This window comes from Impatiens glandulifera, chromosome 2 (assembly GCF_907164915.1).
Source record: "Impatiens glandulifera chromosome 2, dImpGla2.1, whole genome shotgun sequence".
NCBI classification, from domain to species: domain Eukaryota; kingdom Viridiplantae; phylum Streptophyta; class Magnoliopsida; order Ericales; family Balsaminaceae; genus Impatiens; species Impatiens glandulifera.
Window position 1 is genome coordinate 57,818,466 of NC_061863.1, and position 25,107 is coordinate 57,843,572.

The following is a 25,107-nucleotide window of genomic DNA, read 5'->3' on the forward strand; positions in this document are numbered from 1 at the left end:
TGGTATAATTTTTTTAATAATAATTTTTGTAAAAATATTTTATTTTAAATATTTTTTTTATATAAAATTGTTATTTTATTTTTAATTTTATATTTTAATTTTATTATTAATATATAATATTTAAAATTTATTATATAAAATTAATTATATTATGCTGCCACATATATATATATATATATATGTAAATATATATATATATATATATATATATATAATAAATTTGAAATGTAAATATATATATTAAAATATAAATAATTAAATTTATAAAAAAAATAATTTAAATTATATATCAAAATATAAATAATTAAATTTATAAAAATAATAATTTAAAATATATATCAAAATATAAATAATTTAGTTTATATAAATAATAATTTAAATATATATATATATATAATAAATTTGAAATGTAAAAAAAAAAAAAAATTTAAACAGTAAATTAGGTTAGTTTGGGAATAAATGAACAAACTAGGTTATTTTGGGAAGGTGAACGCCAAACAAGGTTAGTTTGGAAAACTGTTCATCAAATCAATATTCTGGAATCAAAACCACCAACCAAACATCTTATTTCATTCCTTTTTCCATTCCCGAATACAAAATCCACATACCAAGCATGTCCTGATTTTATATGTTTTTAATATTCGGGGCATAATCATGATAAAATTGAGACGGTACAAAAATACCATCCCAATTAACTATCGATCAAACTGAGAAAAAACCGTCCAAACAACACAACTCGGTTTGGTTATAGAGGGTGGTTCAAAGGCTCCTTAAGGGCATCTCCAACCCTACTGCAAACTGGGTTTGCAGTAGCCCATTCTCCTCCAACCGGCCTCCAAATCCTCCGCCAAAATAAAGTTCCGGCATATCTAAAGGAAGAAGACTTCATATATGGCGGAAGACTATTCATGCCTGCAATTATCCAAAATATGTGAAAAGGTCCTTGTACTTTTTTATTTTAATTAAAATTTTCTTTAAGTTTTCTTTTATATTAAACATTTATTTAATTATATATATTTATAATCTTTTTGTATTTATTTATAATTTATTTAAGTATTTAATAATTTTATTTATTTATATTATAAATTTATAATTATAAATAATATTGATAAAAAAATTAACAATTTTCAAAAAATATAAAATAATAATAATTCGTTATATGTTATAAAATTTAAAAAACACACTTAAATTATTACTAAAACAATACTTAAAAATAAAAATTACAATAATTAAAATTACAACATAAATAATACAATAATTAATAATCTGATAAATTAGAATTACTTCCTCCAAGATTATTGAAATATCCTGAAAATGTACCCGTCGCGAATGGATCTGGTTGATCTCTTTCAATAAAATTTTACTCGAATCTTTCAATAAAATTTTATTTTCTTCCTTTATCTCTTTCAATGCATTATGATATTGCATTTGTTCATTTATCCTTCTTAGTTCTTCAACCATTTTTTCGCTTGTTTCCTGCATACCATTTATATGCAATGATGTATTATCATCACTTTTTCTTTTCAGTTTTGCCTTTTTCACTCCAATAGGTCTTTCTGACAGAGAACCAATTACTGAATCGTTTAGGTTAAGAGAAAAGGAAGAGACGCTGGGGGATGCCTGCCCAACAGAATCTGGAGTTGGATTTTCTGACTCGGAAGAGGGATAGTTGAAAGATGGATTTCTCCTGCTACTTGAAGAACAATCTTTAAATTTTTCAAAATTTTTTATAATATCCCACACATGCTCGAACTTCCAACCTGATTTGAACTTCGTGTCTTTTGTGAACAACACTTTAGCTTTGAGCATCTGTCAAGTTCAAATAATTAAATACAACGTGCATGAATAATAATTTTAAAAACTATATCAAATAATTAGTTAATACTCACAATATCTTCATTTGAAGCACCACTTTGATGCATATTTTCAACTTGTTTTATGCAAGCATGAAGTCTTCTTGCTGCTTTTTGGATAGTGTCAAGTCGGAATTGCATAGATCTCTTAGTACGCATCTCCCAATGCTCCAATTTTTCTTTGTTGAAAGCATCTTCAATACGAGACCACAATCGGTCACTTGATTTGTACACTCCAATAATTGGATCTTCAGAAGTTTCGATATAAACCCTACATAGAAGGATATCTTCATCGTGGTTATAGGCAGCGGATCGGATAGACATTCTTAACAAAGGTTGTGTATTATACTGAATTCAAATGGTCTGAGGTAGTAAATTATATGTTACCACCGTATGTCAATATATATGTAAAATCCACACACTTATGACACTTACTTAGAAATGACTACACACTAAAACGATTCTCACGTTTCTCTAAAAAGCTGAAAGGATTCTCATGTTTCTCTAAAAAGCTGAAAGGATTCTCATGTTTCTCTAAAAAGCTGAAAGGATTCTCACGTTTCTCTAAAAAGCTGAAAGGATTCTCACGTTTCTCTAAAAAGCTGAAAGGATTCTCACGTTTCTCTAAAAAACTGAAAGGATTCTCACGTTTCTCTAAAAAGCTGAAAGGATTCTCACGTTTCTCTAAAAAGTTGAAAGGATTCTTACGTTTTTCCATAAATTTAATTTTATAAGTGACTATACAACCATCATATTGCAATTACACTACTATAAATATATAACATATAGTTTTCTTATCATTCATAACTTATAACATATAGTTTTCTTATCATTCCGAATGAATTCCAACGTTAGCGATTCATCAAATTCATCTTCTTCTTCTTCAGATGATGATGATATGATGATGAACACTCTTCATCAAGGAGCTATAGTATTATGTCATAGTATCACTCGTAACAATATGATCATCCAACATCTTCTTGAACAACAAAACGAGCAAGTGCTCCATGGTGGTTCAATTCCTGGACATATTAATGTTATTAATCGTGATCGGGAGAATGCCCATCATAGGTTGTACAATGAGACCATGTTTTGTCGGAGATATCGAATGTCTCGCTCATTGTTCATTCGAATTGTTGATGCAGTCAAAGATCATGATCGCTAATTCCAACAACGATGCGACAACACAGGCAGACTTGGATTATCTCCAATACAAAAAATAACTGCTGCTTTTCGTATGTTGGCATATGGTGTTCCAGCAGATGCCACAGATGAGTATATTAGAATTGGAGAGTCCACTGCAATTGAAAGCATGAAAAGGTTCTGTCGAGCTATGGTTGAGATATTTAGCGAGCAGTATCTCAGAAGGCCAACATCAAATGATATTTCTAGACTTCTTTATGTTGGCCAGAAACGGGGATTTCCTGGAATGTTAGGCAGTTTAGATTGTATGCATTGGAAGTGGAAAAATTGTCCAACCGCGTGGGCTGGACAATATACAGGCCGTAGTGGAAAACCTACAATCATTCTCGAAGCTGTAGCAGATTATGATCTTTGGATATGGCACGCATATTTTGGTTTGTCAGGCACCAACAACGATATAAATGTGTTAGAGTCATCTCATCTGTTCTCGGATCTAACTCAAGGTATTTCTCCTCCAGTTCATTATGTAATCCAAGGAAAATAATATAACACGGGCTATTATTTAGCTGATGGCATATATCCAAAATGGTCTACTATTGTGCAAACAATTCATGAGCCTCGTGGTCCGAAGAAAAAATATTTTGCAATGAAACAAGAAGCATGTAGAAAAGACGTTGAACGTGCATTTGGAGTTCTTCAATCACGTTTTGCCATTGTAGTAGGACCGGTACGATATTGGAGAAAAGAAGTGATGCATGATATAATGACTACGTGCATAATTTTGCATAATATGATTGTTGAGGATGAACGTGACCTTACTGCACCTATTCAAATTGAAACGGAAACGCTTTCACCGGAGGTCGAAATGGTGATAGATGAAAATACTCGATTTCAAGATTTCATTTCTCGATATGGAAAAATTAGAAACAGAGAAGCTCACATAGAACTTCGTAATGCATTAATTGATCATCTGTGGGAGGAGTACACCAATTCCGAGAATTGATATCATTTTTATTATTTGTACTTGTGTAAGTTCTTTTTTAATAATATTTAATTTAATATAATTTTTATTTTATAATTTTTGTTTGTTTAAAATATTATTAAATTATATTTATGTGTATGAATTATTAATTTATAAAAAAAATTATAAACAAATGAAAAAAGATTGGGGTTAAATTTATAAAGTTGATAAATATATAGATAATATTAGTAAAAATAAAAAGTTGGTGTAAAAAAGAAAATATTCTTTTGAGTTTGGAAATGAGTTTTGGGGTTGGAGATGAATTACTGTTTGATGTGCGTTTACTGCATTTTGGAGATGAAAATGGGGTGAGAGTTGGAGGTACTTCCATAAAGATGTTGGTCTCAATGTAATTATCTTTCATATTTAATTCTCGATAAAAAAAACAATTCCAAACAGCCAATGAAAAAAATTGCCTAAGCTTATGTGACAAGTACAATTTCTACAAATTGCACAACCATACGCAAAATTAATTAAGGCCACAATAGCTTTAATGAGAGATTTTGATACAGTAGAAAGAAGGTTTAGAGAGAGAGAGAGAGAGACGGAGGGAGAAGAAGGAATTGTGAAGGAACAGGATCTCGTAATCTATCTGCATGTGGACGAGAGAAGCCCTCCTCGTTTTATCTTCTCCCAATTCTCTACTAGTACGAAGAAGAAGAAGTAAGAACTGCTTCTCTCTTCTTTGATAGAATCCAACCAGGGTTTTCTCAATGGCGAAATGGGTCTTATCTGAATGCGGCATAAGACCCCTCCCACGAATCTATTCTCATTGTTCTTTCAGACCCAACAAACCTTCTAACTTGCACATCAACTCGGTTCCCCTGACTGCTGCATCTCCTCTCCGCTCGGTGATTAGGTTTAGAGAGAAAACCTGGGGGCTTAAGGTGAGTGTTCCATTGAAAGTTCAATTTGTAGACGACGAGGGAGAGGAAAGAAGAGAAGAAGAGGGGACATCATCCGAAAGAGATGAGTTCGACCCTGGTGCGCCTCCTCCGTTCAAGCTGTCCGACATTCGAGCGGCAATTCCGAAACACTGTTGGGTGAAGGATCCATGGAAATCTATGAGCTATGTAGTTAGAGATGTGGCTGTCGTGTTTGCTCTTGCGGCTACGGCGGCTTTTTTCAACAATTTGTTCGTTTGGCCTCTTTACTGGCTTGCGCAAGGGACAATGTTCTGGGCTTTGTTTGTTCTCGGCCATGACTGGTAACCAACCACATTTTTTAGGTTTCTTCTATCTGTCTCCTTGATTTTGATCTGTATTTCGTGCTTGTAGTGGTCATGGAAGCTTTTCCAACAATCCTAAACTGAATAGTGTGGTTGGGCATATTCTTCACTCTTCAATTCTCGTCCCTTACCATGGATGGTTCGTCTCGTTTTATCACACCATCAGTTTCATTTTCTGCATTTAACATGTTTGACATAATGCCTGACTTGAGAAATTTGAATACAAATTCAGGAGAATCAGCCACAGAACTCACCATCAGAATCATGGTCATGTTGAAAACGATGAATCATGGCATCCAGTGAGTCAAATCAATTCACCCCAGTACAGTACTTTAATTCTTCTCTGAATCTTGAGTAAACAAACAATATTGAATCATTTTAATTTTCAGCTGTCTGAGAAGATTTACAAGAACTTGGAAAAAGCTACAAAGATGTTGAGGTTCACATTGCCTTTCCCCATGCTTGCATACCCATTCTATCTGGTAAAGTCCTGCCTAATTCCTTTTAGTTGAATCAAATTAATCAAATTTCTGATTTCTTGTTGTCAATGATAGTGGAGCAGAAGTCCTGGAAAGTCTGGCTCCCATTTCGACCCTAACAGCGATCTGTTTGTCCAAAATGAGAGGAAAGACGTGATTACTTCTACAGTTTGCTGGACAGCCATGGCCGCTCTTCTTGTGTGCTTATCTTTTGTAATGGGTCCGGTTCAATTGCTTAAACTCTATGGCATTCCATACTGGGTTAGTTTAGTTTAACCTTTCTGGGACCATTATATTATTATTCAATTTTCACTAATTCATTCTTCTTCACGATATATGCAGATGTTTGTAATGTGGTTAGACCTAGTAACTTACTTGCATCACCATGGCCACGAAGACAAGCTTCCTTGGTACCGAGGAGAGGTAAGAATTGTTGCTAACACACTACATTCTAGATTTGGATCTGATATGTATCGAGATGATAAGTGTATATATGAAAAGAGGGTTGTTAATTGTGAAATGAAATGGGCTGCAGGAATGGAGTTATTTGAGAGGCGGGTTAACGACACTTGACAGAGACTATGGTTGGATCAACAACATTCATCATGATATTGGAACGCACGTAATTCACCACCTATTTCCCCAGATCCCACACTATAACCTAATAGAAGCGGTAAGACTTCACATCTTCTGTTTAATTAGCTGCTCAAACTCGATTGATACATAAATAAACGTTTGCATGTTATATCATGCAGACGGAAGCTGCCAAGCCGGTGTTAGGAAAATACTATAGAGAACCGAAGGGATCAAGTCCTCTACCATTTCACTTACTGGGAGTTTTGATAAGAAGCTTGAAGAAGGATCATTATGTGAGTGACGATGGAGATGTTGTTTATTATCAAACAGACCCTACTCTCATCAAAGCTCCATGAACAGGAAGAAGATTTTGATGACCATTCTTTGAGACTGTTCTGTTATTGACATATTTATATGAAGATTCAGTTACTTAAGCAAGCAACTAGAGGCAGACAGTCTTTTTCCCATATTATATAATTTATACATTTTTAATATGTTCAGCAGCCTGAAATATAATTTAGTGTAACTGGAATCAAATCATTGAAAGAGAAACATTATGGAAATTGTGAAATAAATCTTTTTTTCTTGTTTTTATCTATAATTTTTCTTTCCATTACTCATATTTGAGTTGAGTTATATTTTGTTTGGTATAATATTTTGTTTAATTGGTTCGAATTTTTATAATCTGAATAATTAGGTGGGACGTTTAATGTACATGCTTGCTTTCTCGAGTTTATGTATATATTTTTTTAGTATCAAATAAGATTAAGTTTTTATGTAGAACATTTTCCACTTATTAGTACAGCTTGTAATTTTATTTTATTTTTTTTTAAAGTTTCTCTTGATACCGCATTATTGGTTTATTAGGCTTGTTATTCTTCCATCATCGGTATTAAAACTTGGAGTGATTCTCATGAAATTTCAAGTTAGATTTTTTTTTTATCAAAATGTTAATTTTTATAAATTTGTAATACTATTTTATATAATCCAACAAATAGGGTTTTATATTTTTTTTTAAGAAAATAAACTCAAATTTAAATAAATTTTCAAGATAATAGCACTTAATTAGTTAGTCCTCCATCTTTATTTTCATCTTCCACTAATGATTTGGGCAAACATATGATAACAATAACAATAATAATAATACAGTCAATTAATCATCGCGAATTCATGCTAATTTGAATTAAAATAATAAAGAAATTTGGAGGATTTATTATTATTGCTCTTGCTCTTGCTTAAGCAGAAATCTTCTCCTGCTCAAACATGTAGAATTGTTGGGCCGACCACGGCAAGTTTGAATGAACCCAGGAGAGTCCCGCCGGTGGGTTCAAGGTCGAGGGCGCCATCGTGGTTCTGTTTGTGGTCACATTCCCATTTCTATAGCCAAAAGAAGCCGATTTCTTCAGCTTGTTCATCTCCTCTTCCTTGCTGAATCCCCACTCCAGTTTACCATCGGGAGACCCCCACTCCGCAAGCTTCGATGAAGTCAATCCAGCCGAATTAGCCGCCGCAGTCAGCCCCAGACTGACCGGGCGGTTGCAACTGTTCACGGCTACTCCTCGGTCAATGAAACTCTGGCTTCTATTGCCAGCAAAAGCAGAGGACCTCGAATTCATGCCTGCCATGGCCATGGATGAAGAGTCAAAGTCAAACCCATATGGGGAAGACATCCTGACCGGAGATGATGATGATGATGATGTCAATTCTCCCATCCGATTACTATATGGGGAAGACGAAAGACCGGAAAACTGCCTTTGATTTTCTAAGTTGATCAATTGCAATTGCAATTCCAATTCCAATTCTCTAGACGTCTTAAGTCTGCTGGGCTTGTTCTTGTTCGCTGCCCACGAATTAGCCATCGGGGACATTGGCGGTGTCACCTCTGTTTTGGGCGAGGGTAGAGCCGAACCAGTTAAAGCATACAACGGGCGAAGCTCATCGCGTTTGTGAGCGAAAAAACAGATTTTTCGAGAGCAACCCGTCTCGTCTTTACACAGCCTGGTCCTGTATTGAGCAGGATGAAGCCAAGACTCGAAAACGCCGTGAGCGAATTCGCAAGTATCGGCTTTTATGCAACTACCCTTTCGGAATTCCGGGCAGGGAACGCAAGTGTACTGAAACTTGGTGGGATCGCGCCTTCTCGCGTTTTCTCCAGGGTGAACAAAAGGGCACTCGGTCCAATCGTGGGAGTAGGCCCTGGAACAGGGCTTAACCTTAAACGAGTACATTCTGAAGTCATCTGTGCTGTAAATACCATTGTTAATATCTGGTAAAGGCACTTCAATGGCGTATTCTTTCTTCTCTCCTGCCCCAATTTCTTTACCCATTTGGCTTTGTGGGATTACATAGTTAGTAGGCTCTTTCTCTATATCATCAGTTTCTCCTCTAAACAACATCTCTAATCTCCTCCTCTTCAAATGGCTTGAATTCTTCAACCTAGGAGCAATCAAGTCTACGGGAAGATTACCGTTGACGTCAATAGCGTTGACGTCAGCAGAGGCGTTGATCAAAAGCTCGACGACCTCAGCAGACGAATCCAACCCGCTGGCGGCGGCGAAGTGGAGGGCGGTTAACCCATCAGAGCCAGAAGCTCTGTTAACATCGACTTTCCCGGTTTTAAGAATGTAATTCAAGACCCGGAAGCTTCCATAGATGGAAGAAATGAAGAGAGGAGTCATCTGTTCGAATCCCATCTTTCTGGACCCAATTCTTCTCCCGTACCATAAACCCACTTGGTCGACATGAAAACCCAGGTATTCAACTGCGTGTTTGAAGGCCTCGAGATTGTCAGTGGCAGACAACTCGAGCAAAATCGAAGCATCATCATCCCCCATATCCAAATTATACGACCTGAGAGATTAACAAGAGCGTATAAATAAACAAGGTTTGGAGATTGAGGATGGATTTGTTAGAAGTTGATTTGAACACGAAAGGAGAAGATTTATTAGATGAAAATAGAAAAGGATTCGTTCCTTCCTTCCTTCCTACCTTGAGAAGAAGATTGGATGACTTAAGTTGTAAGAAGAAGAAAGATATGATTTTGAGTTGAGAAAATTGCTGTTTATTTATAATCTGATTCTGGGTTAAGAAGAAGAAGAAGAAGGTGTGCTGCTGTTGCTCTATCTATCTTTCTTTCTTTCTTTCTTTCTTCCACAAATGGTCAAAAGTCAAAATTTCAAAGGCCCTCCTTTTCTCCCTCCTTTCTGCGTCTTTTCATTTTTCTAAAAACTCAAATGAAATGCAAATGCAAATGCAATTGAAACTTAAGCTTGACCTCACAGTTGACGCCAGCCAGGCCGCCGTTTCAAAGACTTTCTTTTTATTTTATTTTCTTTAAACAAATTAAAAAGAAAAAGGATAAAACATTATTATTTGTCCAATCCAAATGATGAATTCAATTAAATTAACCTTCAAACTCTATTTATTATTTTACATTTGTTGAGTTATAAAATGATAATTTATTAATGTAGGAAAGTGGTGCTATATTTGTAACTATATATTATTTTGAAATCTAAATATAACTTGACTATATTAAAATAAATGTAGAATTGTAAATTTAAGAGAAATATGTTGAATTTGAAACTATGACTTGTTAGCTTGAGAAGTTGGACCAAGTTTTATTTTTATTTTTATTTTTATTTTATTGATAATTAATTAATTAATTATATAGACTTGGGAAAGAGACAGGGATAAGTAACTACGGGCTATAACCGGTGGTTGCATAGAAGTAATTCCACGCGGTTCCCACTCGTTTGTTCCCATCTTCCTGGAATCGGACTGCAACTCATTCTTATTATTTTTTAATTTTGAATTACAATGACTTTTATCATAATTAATTTGACCAGTAGAACTTCCGAACATTTTATATAAAAAAATTATATCTTTTCGATACCATTTTTACAATTAACATTTTTCTCCTTCAATTATTTCATTGTATTATTACCTTCTCCTAATTTTTTGGTAAATTATTAATATTTTTGTTCCGATAATTCATTATTTAGTCTCTCCGAGTATTTTGTACTCAACGTTCTCATTTATATTACCGACCTTTTAGGCACTTACTATTATTTCGATCAACTAATTGTTTAATTCACATATTTAACCATCATTTATCATTTATTTCTCAATTAACATTTCACAATTAAAGTCTCCTTACCTCATACCAGTTTACATCGCAATTATCTTAGACCCCTCCTCATTTTAGTTAAACTAACAAAATCTCATTCACAATTAGCTACAATTATTAACTTCACTCCAAACATTTTGTACACAACCATCTCTCATCATTATCCACATACTTTCATTCACATATTTAATCACATCCATTTGTTTCCCTAATCAAACTATAATTAATAATATTGTGATCTCATTTCAAGCATTTTATACCCTCAACCATCTTTTTTAATCAATCATTTCATTTACATATTTAACCACCCTATATCACATTGTATACCTTCTATTCGAACTCTCATTACAAATCTCATAGTTCCATTTTGAAAATATTTTGTACAAAATTATATTAACATCGTTACCGCCTTTAGTCAACTAACAATCTCGTTCACATCATCACATGTTTAATCACACCATTATTTATTTATTTATTTCGTGACACCACTCTAAACATTTTGTACACAACTATCTCATCGTTACCGACCTCTTCGATATTTTTGTAATTAATTATTACTTCGATCAATCGACCTCACTCGAAACATTTTATACTCAATCATCGCATCATTTCCTACATTTTCAATCAACCTTATTTTAAGTATTTTGCACTCAAATATTATTACTTAGTCACCAACTAACTATCCCATTACACATTCATATAAATTTTTATAATGGTTTAAAATTACACTTCACAAAATATATATATATATAAATATATATAATTGATATAATTAACAACTTAAAATAAATCAATTAAATTACATTAAAAAAATATCCATTTAACATTATAAAAAAATAAAACTTATAAAATATAAAAAAAAATGTAAAAAATTCATCATTGTATATTTATAAAAATATTTGTTTTAATTTAAAAATATAAAAATTAAGTAGTTTAGTTCACATATAATAATAAGTTCAAACTTCAAAATTTACTATAAAAAAAAATAGATGCTAAAACTTGTAAATTTATTAATAAATATTATTATTATATATATCATTATTTTAAAATTGAAGATTATTTAATCTACCCAATATTTCATGTTCTATGAACTTTTTGGATATAAAAAGATCTTGAATGAGGAATTATTTTAATCCAACATCATTAAAAAAGAAAAAAATGGAATTATAAATGAATATAACAACAAGAAAAACGAGACATTGCAGTTGGAGTGAGAGAGAAAAAATAAATAATAGTGGGGGGAGAATTATTGGATGTGCAGTGTCATCTTCCACTTTGTTTTGTTGGATGATATCGATGTGGTAATTTGGCATACTTTCTTTATGTCACGTGTGAATTTCTTTTCTCTACCAATTATTAATTGAGCGATGAATACTATATATGTTTTTAATGATCTTATCTTATAAATAATTATCTCAATTTTCAATCTTAATTATTAGATACTATATACAAGTTAGTTTGAAAAAATAAAATAAAAAATCAATCATATTATTATTATTCATATATGATTAAATATTTTAAAAGAATGTTAATTATATATTATTATTCATATATATATAATTAATATAAAAAACAATAATAAACACATTATATTAAAAAGTTACAAAATTAATTATATGAGTAGGTTATTTGAATAATTAATATATATTTTTAATTTATAAATATAAATATATTTTATTCTTTTTGTAATATTTTATAATTGAAATAATTCATTAATTATAAATTTAAAATAATAAAAATTAAACTATTTAAATTTTTATAGAAAATAAATGGTTAAATTTAAAAAGTCTTTAAGAATTTAAATTATTTGAAACTAAAATTAAAGTTTTAAAGTAAGGTTTCAAAATCATAATAAAATTCAGCCTAAAAGCTAAATAAACGGTTATCAGTTTCCATTCAAAGATTTATATGGACTGAACATATTCTTCCTTTTTCAGATATGCTAAGGCCTACATACGTATTGGACTGTCAAGAGGCCCAGCCAGGTCCAGCCCAGCCAGGTCCAGCCCAGCATTCTAAGATCAATTAACCCTTCTCTATCTTTTGACCCATCCACACTTTTCATATCTCATCTTCGATATTTTTTTTAAATGATTTGTGAATGAATTTGGGAGAGGAAATTTGAAAGGATATAACTTGGGTAATTTTATTTTAAAAAAATAATAAATTTTCTCTCTCTTTTCTCTATCTTTTTTCAACCAGTGATGTAGTGACATGTGATTCCCTCTCCATATCATTCCTCTTTTTGTTTTGTACTTTTGCACCATTTTCGATATGAATTATTTATTTTTACGTTTTAATTTTAATTTTTTCAATTTAACCGGAGTATGGAAAGAAATAATGGGTAACCTCTATTCCATTCGAACACTAATAAACACAATTTTTTTTTTTTTTATAACATACATAAAAGAAAATAAAAAAATAATAGTTCTTAATCACTCTATTAATGCATATATTTGGTGGGCATATTCAAATATTTATATTGTTTATTATTCAAATAATCCAAGATTTTTATGATCTTACTAGCTTCAAACTAAGTTAAGATTTCAATATTCAAACTAAGCCAAATGATTACGAATCCAACCTCTAATCATCACCATTGAAAAAGTATTCCCATTTTCTATCTAAATATGCCCTTGATTTATATAATTTTTAGTAGATAATAATAATATATTCAAAATAAGTCAATTTTCAATATTCAAACTAAGAAACAAAATATTTCTTGTTTTAGTATTAAACTAAGCCAAAAGGATCACTCACAACTAATAATATCACCATTGGAAAAGTCTTCATATACCCTACCAAATTAAGCAAAACTAAATCAAAACTAGCTCAATCTAATTAAGCCAAATTAACCAAAAAATTCAAACTAAACCAAACAAAGTCTTTAGATTATTGTTTCAATGATGTTAGGATGTGACAAAAGAAAATGGATAAAGTCCGATAAAAAAGCGACAACTCTCGTTTGAGCGATGAAGCAATTGCCAACAATCGAAGAAGTTTGTGACAACATGTTTTATTGGGTTGAAAGTCTCTTAGACATAGGATATTGGTTGAAGATCAATTTTGGTTCCTTACAAAATTTGACAAAACAAACTTTCTTTCATTTATTTTACGACTATTTTCTTACCCGATTGGATAGAAACCTAAATTACAACGTGAATATAATAAATTGTATTAGGTTCGGGTTTGGTATTGGGTTTACCGAAAAAATACTTACCCATAAATCTAATCAACAATAGTCACTATGTGTCAGATGTAGATTGGTCCATATACATTTGTTGGGTCACTTTCACTTTAATATTTTAATCAGTTCTATTCTTGATTTTTATCATGTGATGTTTGTTTATTAATTATTTGGTATTGATTGTCAATGTTTATGTTTGGATGCTAGTTAATATATATATATATATTATTTGATATCAATCAATTGATGTTAAAAAAAATTACATTATATCTGTTTGATTCTTTCTTAAAATACTTTATATGAAAAATAAATTCATAAATTAGAGTTAAGGTACCTAGAAAATAAAAATAAGAATATATAGTTATAAGGAATATGATTTAAAAATAATGTAAGACTAAAAGTCACAATGAAACTAATATAAATATTAGTATTTTTAATAGCTCGAGATATTAGAATACTTTGATGTTAACTATTTTAAAAATTATTTATTTATTATAAAATACTAGTTAGATATAAAAAAGAAGAAAAGAAACCATAACATAACAAATATCATAAATTATAAAAGTACTCAAATAACTATATCAAACAAAAAAAAAAAATTAACCTATTCACATATTTTCTCACTCAAATAGCTATAATCAAACAAACCTAATATGTTTACTAGGGGTAAACGAGTCAAATTAAGTCAAGTCGAGTACTATACTACTCGAACTCGACTCGATTTGCATTATATATACTCGAACTTGGATTTGAACTCGATCGAGTACCAAAATTTATACTCGAATTTGAAAAACTCTCAAATTAAATTTTATTATTTATATTTAAACATTTCATTCGAAATTAATTAGTTCATTTACTTAAATGTGGAAGAAGATCAATTGCTCATTTAATTGTAAGACAGAATAAAGGAAGAAAGGAAATAGTTAATGATTTCTATTATATATATAAAAGATATTATATATTATAAATATAAATATTTATAATATTTATAAAACAAGCGAATTAGAGATATAAAACTTGAACTCGAGATCGATTATAAAATCGAGCTACTCGAACTCAACCGTGTTAGAGCGGAGCTTTGACAGAGTTAATCAAATAAATTATAAAAATAAAATTATATATATATATATATATATATATATATATATATATATATATATATATATATATATATATATATATATATATATATATATATATATATATATATATATATGTTAGGGTTAGGGTGGGGTAGACTAAAGTTAAGCTTAGGGTTAGGTTATATTAGGTTAGGTTAGGTCTAGGGCTGGGCTTAAGTCCCTCCAGCCCAGGCATAGCTCTTCTCTGCGCCTATGGTAATGCTAGTTTCTACATTCTATTATAACTTTTTTTGAATAGGCTCATCTTAGCTTTCTTAAAATAATAAACTTTAATAATTTAAAGTTAAAAATTAATATTAATAAATGTAGCGTAGAGACATAATTCATATAATAAAAAAAAATGCAAATAAAAATGTGTTAAAATGTTAATTAATTGATTAATTTATTAGTATGTTTGAATGAATAGCTAATGTAATTTTTAATTCATTATTCATTGATGGGAATACTCTTTATTATTTTATATAATAGGTAGCAACGAATGGTTCAATAACGCCTACAATAACTTGGCCGACCTGAATATTAAAATGTGACTTAAAGTATTAATGACACCTAAAGTTCATTTATATATGAATTTTACTTAAAACTGAAATTATTTTCGGTTTCACATACAAAATTTGAGTAAGACCGTAACAAAAGTATTGTGTGGACATTATTTTTTTTTTTTTATTAGAGAAATGATTGTTGAAGGGAGTTTTGGAAAGAATGACGTGACGCAATCTGATTCGTTTAAAAATTAACAAATTTCTCTTACACTTCATTATTTTTCTAATAAGTGATGTAGACTAGTGACACGTATATTTATGTGTCAAATTAAGAAAAGGGTAAAAATATATTTAGTTAAACTTTAAGAGGGTTTATGATGCAAATAAAATTTAGGTGACATTTAGAATTTATAATGAGACTTTATATCTCAATTTAATATTTTTATCCGAAAGAAAAATAAATAAGGAAAAAGGAAAAAGACTATATTACCCTCCACAAGTTGTTCACGGCGCCGAAGTTTTGAAGTGACAAAACAACCAACAACTAAATATTGTAATAATAGACATGTAGTAATTAATAAGTAGTGGACATTATCAAATATGGTATCTTTATTTTCTCATTCCATGTTTTAAGCATGTGCTCAATTATCCCTCTTCATAAATAAATATATAATTAAATAATCAATTCTACTCCTTTTTATGGATAAGTAGTTAAGTACTTCCATTTCTTTTTAAACCTAAAACTTTTAAATACATTATTTCACTCTGAAAATCTTAATTTAGCCCTTGAATTTGTATAAATTATTTCATTTTCTTTAAAGTTGCAATAATAATATTGTTCTGTTCTTATGGGTCCTTGAAAAAGTGAGAGTGGATGGTTGAGAATGACTCATTATTCTCTATGAATTTGGTTTATTTTTTATTTTAGTTTCTTAATATAAAAAAAAATAACATAACTATTACCGTCGTTATCCTTCGTTTCAAATTAATTAAGAAATTTTAGTGGGAATCTATCTTGTAAACCAAACATTTTATACTTGAAATACCTAATTTGTTTTTAGTTTAATATTTCTTAAAAATGAGAAAAAATAAAATTGTTTGGTGACAATGAGTGAAATGTAAAGATGAAAAAAAAAAGTTTTCTATGATATTTATATATATAATTTAGTGGTGTGATATAAATTATTAGGAAAAAGGAATGGTCAAATTTTTCTTAGCAAAAGATGAATGAAAATGAAGTTTGAAAATATATCATTTTTAGTGGTGTTTCCACTTATTAGAAGGTGGAGAAGAAGATACAAATATTTATTAGAATTATTTTTTAAATGAGAAATTGAGTGGGATAAAATAATGAAGACATCTAATTAATTGATCATCATGAAACTAAAATAAAAGATTTGTTTTAGATAGGCTTACAATTTTGTGACCGACACGAAAACAAGACCCGGATCGAACACGAAAAAATTAGGTTAAAGTTATGTATTTTTTGTTCGAGTCAAAATTAGGTCGACCTGTTTAACTTAATTAATAAACAGGTCAAAATGGAGTCGGCCTGAAATGATCCAAAGTAGACCCGATAACCCATTTATAATTTTTTTTGGTTGAATTTTGTGTTATTCTTTCTTATTAACTCACTCATTTTCTTTTGTAAATTTTTTATAAACAGATTTGTGATTTAACTTTATTTTTGTTTTGTGTTAATGTCATTTTAATTTGAAACAGAGATGTATATTAATTATATTGTGTTTGGTTCGAGTTGAGATAGGTAAATCAGGTCAAACGAGTTATTTTTGGGTCAATCACAAATAAACAGGTCATGTTCATGTTAGAAATTTTTTACCCGAATTACTAAACTAGTCTAGTTCAAGTTAATATTGTTAACCCGTTAACTAGACGATCCAAACCCGCAAACTTAAAACTGACCTAAATTCTCACCCTTAATTTTATAAAAAGGATTTGTATTTAAAAGTATATTTGAATTTGTTTATGTTTTTATTTATTTTTAGTTTTGGGTTCAAAATATATTTTGATATTCAAAACACATAATATTGTATTGTTTATTTTTGAGTTTTAATATAATATATTAACTTTATTTTAAAAAAAAAACTTCATATTCATTTATATAAAAAAAATTAAATTTATAAATAATACAAAATCAAACAACTCAATCATAATTTAAATGTTAAATAGTAAGATAAATTAAAATATATAAATAATAATCTTATAATTTATTGAGTGTCACTTCAAAGACTATAAGTTATTTTGTCGGAGGGTCGATTAACAATTTTTTTTTTAATATACATTTCTAATATGGTGAGAAATTCATAAATTTTTTTTAGATGTTCACGATAAGAAAGCTTATCAAAAATAAATAAAACGTCATTTTCAAAAACAATTATTAAAAAAATTAAAAACAATTTTAGAATTGAGAACATTATCTTATTTGCTACTATGAATGAAATGGAGAAGAAAATATCATCAAGTCAATCATAATGTATGAACCCTAAATAACTCACTAAATGTTGAAAATATTTATTTGGATTAAAAAAAATCCACTCAACTGGTAAAAATAAAAACAACCAGAGTATGATAATAAATAACATTGGATGAGAAAAAATAAAAAATATTGATGGCTTTTCTTTATACAGAAAAAAGAAAAATTAATATTTTAAATATATTTATATATATATATAGCTCCTCTTGTGTGTAAACTGAATCGTCATCATCATTGAACGTGCGCGAGCGCGACATATCATTTTTATTGGATTTTTTTAAAGGAATTAGTTGACTTGTTTTTTTATATAAATATTTAAAAGCAAAAAAGTATGTTGCGTGCTTTTTAAAAAATAAAAAAAAATACATTTATTAATAAATTTAAGAATATCAATATTATTATATATTTGTGAAAATACAAATTAAACATAAGCTAGGTTTTATTAAGTTAGGTAGGATGCTTATATAATTAATATAAAGATATATAATTTTATTCTATAGGATTTTTAATCGGTATACCGTTGAACCTCGATAAATGAATGTTCGATAAACGAATAATCCCGTATAATCAATAAATTTATTCGGTCCCAACTTGGTCCAATAGGCTTAACGAATAACCTCGCTTAATACATTAACGAATAAATACAAATGAAGTTCTTATAAGCGCACAAGTTCACCCTGAAAAGAGTTAGGATTCAGACCGAGTACAATTCAATGAAGTTTGTCGACCATAATCACTATATTTTAAATAATATATTTTTATTTATATAATATATCATATACAACTAATCTAACATTTTAAAAATATGAATATAATTAAAGTTTGCATAAAAGTTATAACTACATTGAGTTTTAGGTAAATTGAACTTTAATACGTACAAAATGATATAATTATAAATAAAAAATTAAAAATATCATCTAAATGTATTATTATTTATTTATCAATAAATAAATATTATATTCATTAATCGATAAATAAATAATTTTGCCAAATTAATATATATTTTTTCCCAAATGTATTCATTTATCGAGATTCTATTATAGTTAGACATAATTCATATAATTGAAATGGAATCTCATCAACAAATAAATGTGAAGTAAATAATCATTTATTGTAGTATATGTCATGTAATTATCTACTAACTAATTATATTATGATATAAATTATATATATTTATTGAAAGTTGAAAAACTCTTCTAAACATATATTTTACTTTAATTTAAATAAGAATTGAATCAGTGTTTTTATAATATTTTTAGATTATTGAAAATAGTTTATTCTTAAAAAGAAATAAACTATGAGTGATTAAAAATATATTTATTATTTTTGTATAATATATATTTTCTTATAAATTAAGATTAGAGTTCTCAGTGAGAATAAAGACTAAAGATTACAAATATACTTGTTATATTGAACTAAATTAAAGATTTTTTTGTAAAATCTTTAATACTGATTTACCTTTTTTAGAATAACTTTTAATTACTTATAATAAAAAGGATAATTAAACTATATAACTTATGATTGATTGACTAATGAAAATAGAATAATTAGTATAAAGTTTCAATAATTGAATGGTCATTTTCTTTTAAGATCATGATTTATTCCTAACATTTTTAATGAAAAAAAAATATTATTCTCATAAAAGACTGGAGATAAAGACTTTTTATCAAATTTATTATTATCCTAATATATTGTAATTATTGTGATTGAATAGTTTTAACATATTTTATTCATTATTTTCATTTAAAATATTTTAAGTTAATATAAAGTAAGGATGGTATAGGTTTTCTTAGTTTTCTTAAATTAAAAAGAAAATTTTAAGTTTGAAAGATTTGATAAGTTTAAGGGCTGTTTGAATTAAAAACAAATCTTAAGGACAAACTTAAATATCTTGTACAAATTCAGCTATGGCTAATTGTATACTGTGTCCATTTCTAAATTAAAACATGTTTCTAGAAACGTACTTTTAAATAGAGGTTTATCATAGTCTATTATATGATTTTGAATTAATATATTTTGTATGTGTTTTAATTTTTTTTAATAATTTTTTATTTTATAAAATGGTTCATGTATATTAAAAATAATAAAATTATTTAATTACACCGACAAAGCATAAAAGAATTTTTAATATGTCCTCGAGAAAAATAATTAACTATATATATACCGATTTAAGTGACTTTTCAGAACGAATATTAGAAAACGTCGTGATAATAACATTATGAATTTTATAAATTAGACAATTACGACGAAAAATTCGACGATTTTTATCTAATCAGATAGTCCACCTAAAAATAGCTGAGATAATAACTCAAATAGGTAAGTTTGTCATATTAATCGAAGAAGAGTGATAGAGAGAGGGAATTTTGTGAGGGAATGATTTGACATCACTTTTATTGGTTGGAAAGTGTAAAATTAGGAGGAAAGAGAGAATAGAGATAAATTATTTAATTTTTCAGCCGAATAAGATTATGCCAAGTCATTCCCTCACCTAATCCTTTCTCTTAATCGAATTCATTTAATTTTGTTCGTAATTACCCAAATAATTATTTATTTATATAAATCTATTATTTAAATTAAGAATAAGATTTGATTTGAAAGAGTAATAATATATAATATAAAATATATGTCCTTGATCCACTAGGATTGAAAATCCAACTATCATTGATATAAAGGCATCTTTATCCGCCACGTTCTTCTCATCTTTTTCCCGGGCATCATCAAGATTCTCTCGGACCCTTTCTCTCTCTGAGACCACCACAATTCGATCAACAACAAAAAAAAAAAAAAAAAAAAAAAAAGATGAATTGCCTACAAGACGAATGGCCTGAGCCAGTGGTCCGAGTTCAGTCCTTATCAGAAAGTGGTCAATCCACCATACCCGACCGCTACATCAAACCGCTAGCCCAGCGGCCTGCGATCGATTTCATTAACAACGACGGCGGAGGCGGCGGCGAGGACATGAACATCCCGCTCATCGATTTAGAACCCTTGAATGGAGACGACGCGATCCTCAAAACGCGCGTTTTGGAGAGTATATCGGAGGCATGTAAAGAGTGGGGTTTCTTTCAAGTAATAAACCACGGGGTCCGACCGGAATTAATGGACCAAACACAACATGTCTGGCGCAGCTTCTTTCATCTATCTATGGAGGAAAAGGAAGCCCATTCCAACTCACCTAAAACCTACGAGGGTTATGGGAGTCGACTCGGAGTTCAGAAAGGCGCCATTCTTGATTGGGGAGATTATTATTTTCTTCATTGTCTTCCTCTTAGGTTAAAGGATTACAACAAGTGGCCATCCTCGCCCCCTTCTTTTAGGTAAGTACGAACCTAAATTAACGATAAAAAAAACATAAAAAAATCTAGTCCAGTGAAAAAAGTCGACCTCAAAAACCAAAAGGTCACTATAAAAAGTGCGGAGAGTCATTTTAGTTCTTCGTAATTAAAAACTAAATCAAAACAAATTAGATGGTAGTGTGCGGATCATGACAAATTATAATTAATTAATTAACAGGTTCGATAGTGACTTTTACAATATTAAAAAGTCATATGTTTTTATTCGAAATTAACAAGTTGTAATATTTAATGTATGTAGGGAAGTGCTGGATGAGTATTCAGAAGGGGTTATGAAGTTGTGCAGTAATTTGCTTAGGTTTATGTCGACAAACCTAGGATTGAGACAAGACTATCTCCAAAATGCTTTTGGTGGTCACGACATTGGTTCTTGTCTTCGTGCGAATTTCTACCCAAAATGTCCTCAACCGGAGCTAACCCTAGGTCTGTCATCTCATTCGGATCCTGGAGGCTTGACCCTACTCCTACCCGATCAACATGTCGCCGGGCTGCAAGTCCGAAAGGACGGGAAATGGCTAACTGTGAAACCGGCTAGTCATGCTTTTATAGTCAACATCGGGGATCAAGTTGAGGTAATAATATATCTTACTTTCAATAATACTCACATATATATTATCCACAATGTTTGGCTCATGTGATCTCATCTCATCTCTAGAGACAGATGCATAAGTTTTGAATTACAATTTATTAATTAATTAATTGCATGTCATTAACATTTTATCATGTTAACATATAAAAAAAAAATGTATCCAAAAATTATTTTAATTTTGCCTCCTCTTATATTATTATGTCTCGATGTCAATTATAATCCTTCTGTTCGTAGTTTTTAATTTGAATTGTCCTCTTTTGGATGATTTTTTCCTTGTTTGACCGGTAATTGACCGGAAATAGGGTTGGGTTGGGTGATATTTTTTTCATTCGCCTCCATTTTTACCTCGAATATTAATAAATATAATTAAATATATAACATCATCAACTAATTATATATTCATTTATTTCTTATATTTATAAAAGTTTAAGTTTATTTATTTATAATAATAAGAATTTTCAATATTATATATATATATATATATATATATATATATATATATATATATATATATATTTATAAAAAATATGATAAAAACGGTGTCTCGTGAGAATTTTTCAAAACTGAAAGTATGATAGTAAAAGAAAATCTCCGATGTAAGATGAAGCAGATATAATAAACGCGCCCGTCTTGATGCATAGGATCCATTGATATTCTTAGTCACATTCATCTTTCATAGAAAATAAATTGTTACATATATTGAATATAAAAGGAAACCTGATATATTATAAAAGGTAACATTTTATTCAATTGTGTTTCTTCACTATTAGGTTATTGTCATTAATTATTGGTGGTGTCATTTTCACAATAAGTGTTCTTATCTTTTTAACTATTTCCCGACCACCATGTGACAATTGCTTCATTATATTAATCCTCATGAAACATACACTTCTTTCTATTATAATCACACAATTAAACCTTCATTGACTTACTCGTTATTTTACAATCAAGTTTTTATCTGGTACAGTCTTTGTAAATGCATTTTTCTTTTCTTTAATATAATATTTAATTAGCCTTGTGAATAAATGACAATTTCAACCACATAAATAGTAATAATAATAATAATAATTTTCTTTGTGCCCATACTTACATGTCAATATCCTCATGTGAACATATATATATATATATTAATATAATGTTTGTTTTTTTCTTTTAAATTTAGGTTATGAGCAATGGAATTTACAAGAGCGTAGAACACAGGGTGATAACTAACTCGAACAATGAAAGATTGTCAATTGCTTTCTTCTATAATCCGAAGAGCGATTTATTGATTCAACCAGCTCGAGAGTTAGTGACTCCAGATCAACCGTCCATGTATGATGTGATGACTTTTGACCAGTACAGACTTTACATTAGAACAAGAGGTCCTCAAGGAAAATCTCAAGTGGAGTCACTAAAATCTCCAAGATGATGTTATATAGATGTATGTAGTAATAATTATGTGCATGATTGTAAATCTTATAATAATATATAATCATTAAAAAAAATTGTGAGCCTGTGGTCATTAATGATTAGTTCTTCAATGATATATAATTATGATTTTAATTTTATATAAACTTATCAAGTATAATATTAAATATATATGATTTTAATTAAGTTGGACGTCTAAAGAAAACTTAGGCCACTCTATTAAACAAATCAGTGGCTCAAGTTAATTTATTGGACAAATCGTTAGTTGTAATATTATTCATTTCTCTCATAATTGCAATATTACATGATTAGTGTCACAAAGTCAACATTTTTATTTTATAAAATCACATGTCAATATTCCAAATATGAGATAGTTAATGATGTACTATCTTATTGGGGTCATATATGTCATCATATAGTTTCATGAAATATTGAACTCTTTGGAAATGTTTTAAAATATTAGTATTGTGTCATAGATCATATACTTTCTTATCGCAAATGTTTAGTCTTAGTCTTGTGTTATCGTATACAAATATACTATCTTATTGTGGTCATTTATATTCCATCATTGATATAAACAATTTTAGACCGATTAATATTGTGTCGTCATTTTATAAGATTGTATCCAAATGTTTGGAGAACATGTTGCATGGAGTTCTTAAATTGGTGATTTCTACTAATCATATAGTTTTTATGAAGAGTCGTCAAATTTTTGACGCAACACTTATCGCAAATGAATGCATTGACTCGACAAATTATAAGGGGGATAACTGTGCATTTATTAAGTTAGATATCGAAAAAATATATGATCACGTGAATTGAGATTTTTTAGTCAAATGATATTTTTTTTTTTAAAGAATCAGGGCCCGGAGTATGAGTTGTTTAAGTTGGATATTGAAAAATATTTTTAATATAAATAGAACATAAAATTACTTTTAAAATATTAGACAATTTTATGTTCAATTTATATTAAAAATATTTTTAATTAAGTGGTTGGTTAATAAATTGGAATTATATAACCTACTTAAAAAAATAAATTCTAGTTACAAAAAAAATATCATTCTAAATGAATCACAATGACTTTCTTTTAAAATAAAATATTACAACTTTATTGCAAAATAAACTTAATTTTATTTGTGCTCTTAGACTATTCACAGCAGAGTCAAATTTTTTCATTTACCCTGCCACGTCAGCTTAACACATATTTTAACACCTACTTTTTAGCATATCCTACAACAGAGTGTTATTCAAGGTATCAAAATTATTTTTTCACTTTCTCTCACTTCCAATTTTTTTTACGTGATTGATTGTTTCGCCTTTGAAACTCTTCGAGAAGTTCTTTTTGCCTTTTGAGTAAAGATTTCTCTAACTCCCATTGTTGTTGAATCTCTTCGAGATTGAAAAGGTATGGGGGAATTTCCATATGATGATATGAAGAAAGGTGATACAAACAAAGATGATAATATGGTGGAAAATTTCAGAAATTTTTTGGTGTCCAAATGACACAAATCAAGTCTCTATTTATAGATCTCGAAAAATAAAAAATAATGATATATATATATATATATATATATTGATCAATTATTATGCAAAAGTGTATTTAAAAAAGAAAACAAAAATAAAAAAGTAACCACCAACACTGTCACTTGACACGTTGTGATTGGGCCACATCAAATTTGGTCCCGTATCAAAATTTGATACCCATATTTTAACACTTAATTTTGATACTCTGCTGCACCATTTGATATTATTTTAACACCCATTTGATACCTTATTTGACACCCTGTTGTGGATAGTCTTAGGCAACATTTTCATCACATAGCACAAAACTTCTCAAAAACAATATTTCTTCATAATTTCTTCTAAGAATCCAACATAATGGGTCATCGATTTTGAATACTTTTTGGAGATATGAGATGTGTCATTCCTTAAGAGTAGTATATATATCTATCCCCAAAGTTATAATTCCATTGATAGCTTCAACAATTTCTTCTTTCCTTTATTAGTTATTAGGTTGTTCTAAG

The 25,107-nt window shown here is 29.3% G+C and overlaps 5 protein-coding genes across 5 annotated transcripts; 3 read left to right on the forward strand and 2 right to left on the reverse strand.

Moving 5' to 3' along the window:
* Positions 1 to 906: 906 nt before the first annotated feature.
* Positions 907 to 2,283, reverse strand: LOC124925040. The gene is made up of 3 exons (XM_047465016.1): positions 1,890 to 2,283; positions 1,321 to 1,809; positions 907 to 912 (listed from the first exon to the last, which is right to left on the reverse strand). The coding sequence occupies exons 1-3, from the start codon at positions 2,175 to 2,177 to the stop codon at positions 907 to 909; spliced, it is 783 nt and encodes a 260-aa protein (XP_047320972.1). The 5' UTR covers positions 2,178 to 2,283.
* Positions 2,284 to 3,090: 807 nt separating this feature from the next.
* On the forward strand, positions 3,091 to 3,999 carry LOC124925041 (putative nuclease HARBI1). The gene is made up of 2 exons (XM_047465017.1): positions 3,091 to 3,499; positions 3,563 to 3,999. The coding sequence occupies exons 1-2, from the start codon at positions 3,091 to 3,093 to the stop codon at positions 3,997 to 3,999; spliced, it is 846 nt and encodes a 281-aa protein (XP_047320973.1).
* A 500-nt stretch (positions 4,000 to 4,499) lies between these two features.
* Positions 4,500 to 6,898, forward strand: LOC124928186 (omega-3 fatty acid desaturase, chloroplastic-like). The gene is made up of 8 exons (XM_047468715.1): positions 4,500 to 5,224; positions 5,295 to 5,384; positions 5,478 to 5,544; positions 5,635 to 5,727; positions 5,800 to 5,985; positions 6,067 to 6,147; positions 6,260 to 6,397; positions 6,480 to 6,898. Exons 1-8 carry the CDS (start codon positions 4,731 to 4,733, stop codon positions 6,654 to 6,656), a joined length of 1,326 nt encoding a protein of 441 aa, XP_047324671.1. The 5' UTR covers positions 4,500 to 4,730; the 3' UTR covers positions 6,657 to 6,898.
* Positions 6,899 to 7,355: 457 nt separating this feature from the next.
* LOC124927423 (zinc finger CCCH domain-containing protein 29-like) lies at positions 7,356 to 9,436 on the reverse strand. The gene is made up of 2 exons (XM_047467827.1): positions 9,289 to 9,436; positions 7,356 to 9,150 (listed from the first exon to the last, which is right to left on the reverse strand). The coding sequence occupies exon 2, from the start codon at positions 9,132 to 9,134 to the stop codon at positions 7,536 to 7,538; it is 1,599 nt and encodes a 532-aa protein (XP_047323783.1). The 5' UTR covers positions 9,135 to 9,150; positions 9,289 to 9,436; the 3' UTR covers positions 7,356 to 7,535.
* Positions 9,437 to 20,445: 11,009 nt separating this feature from the next.
* On the forward strand, positions 20,446 to 23,223 carry LOC124926086 (jasmonate-induced oxygenase 2-like). The gene is made up of 3 exons (XM_047466251.1): positions 20,446 to 21,048; positions 21,326 to 21,656; positions 22,836 to 23,223. Exons 1-3 carry the CDS (start codon positions 20,531 to 20,533, stop codon positions 23,082 to 23,084), a joined length of 1,098 nt encoding a protein of 365 aa, XP_047322207.1. The 5' UTR covers positions 20,446 to 20,530; the 3' UTR covers positions 23,085 to 23,223.
* Positions 23,224 to 25,107: the final 1,884 nt, after the last annotated feature.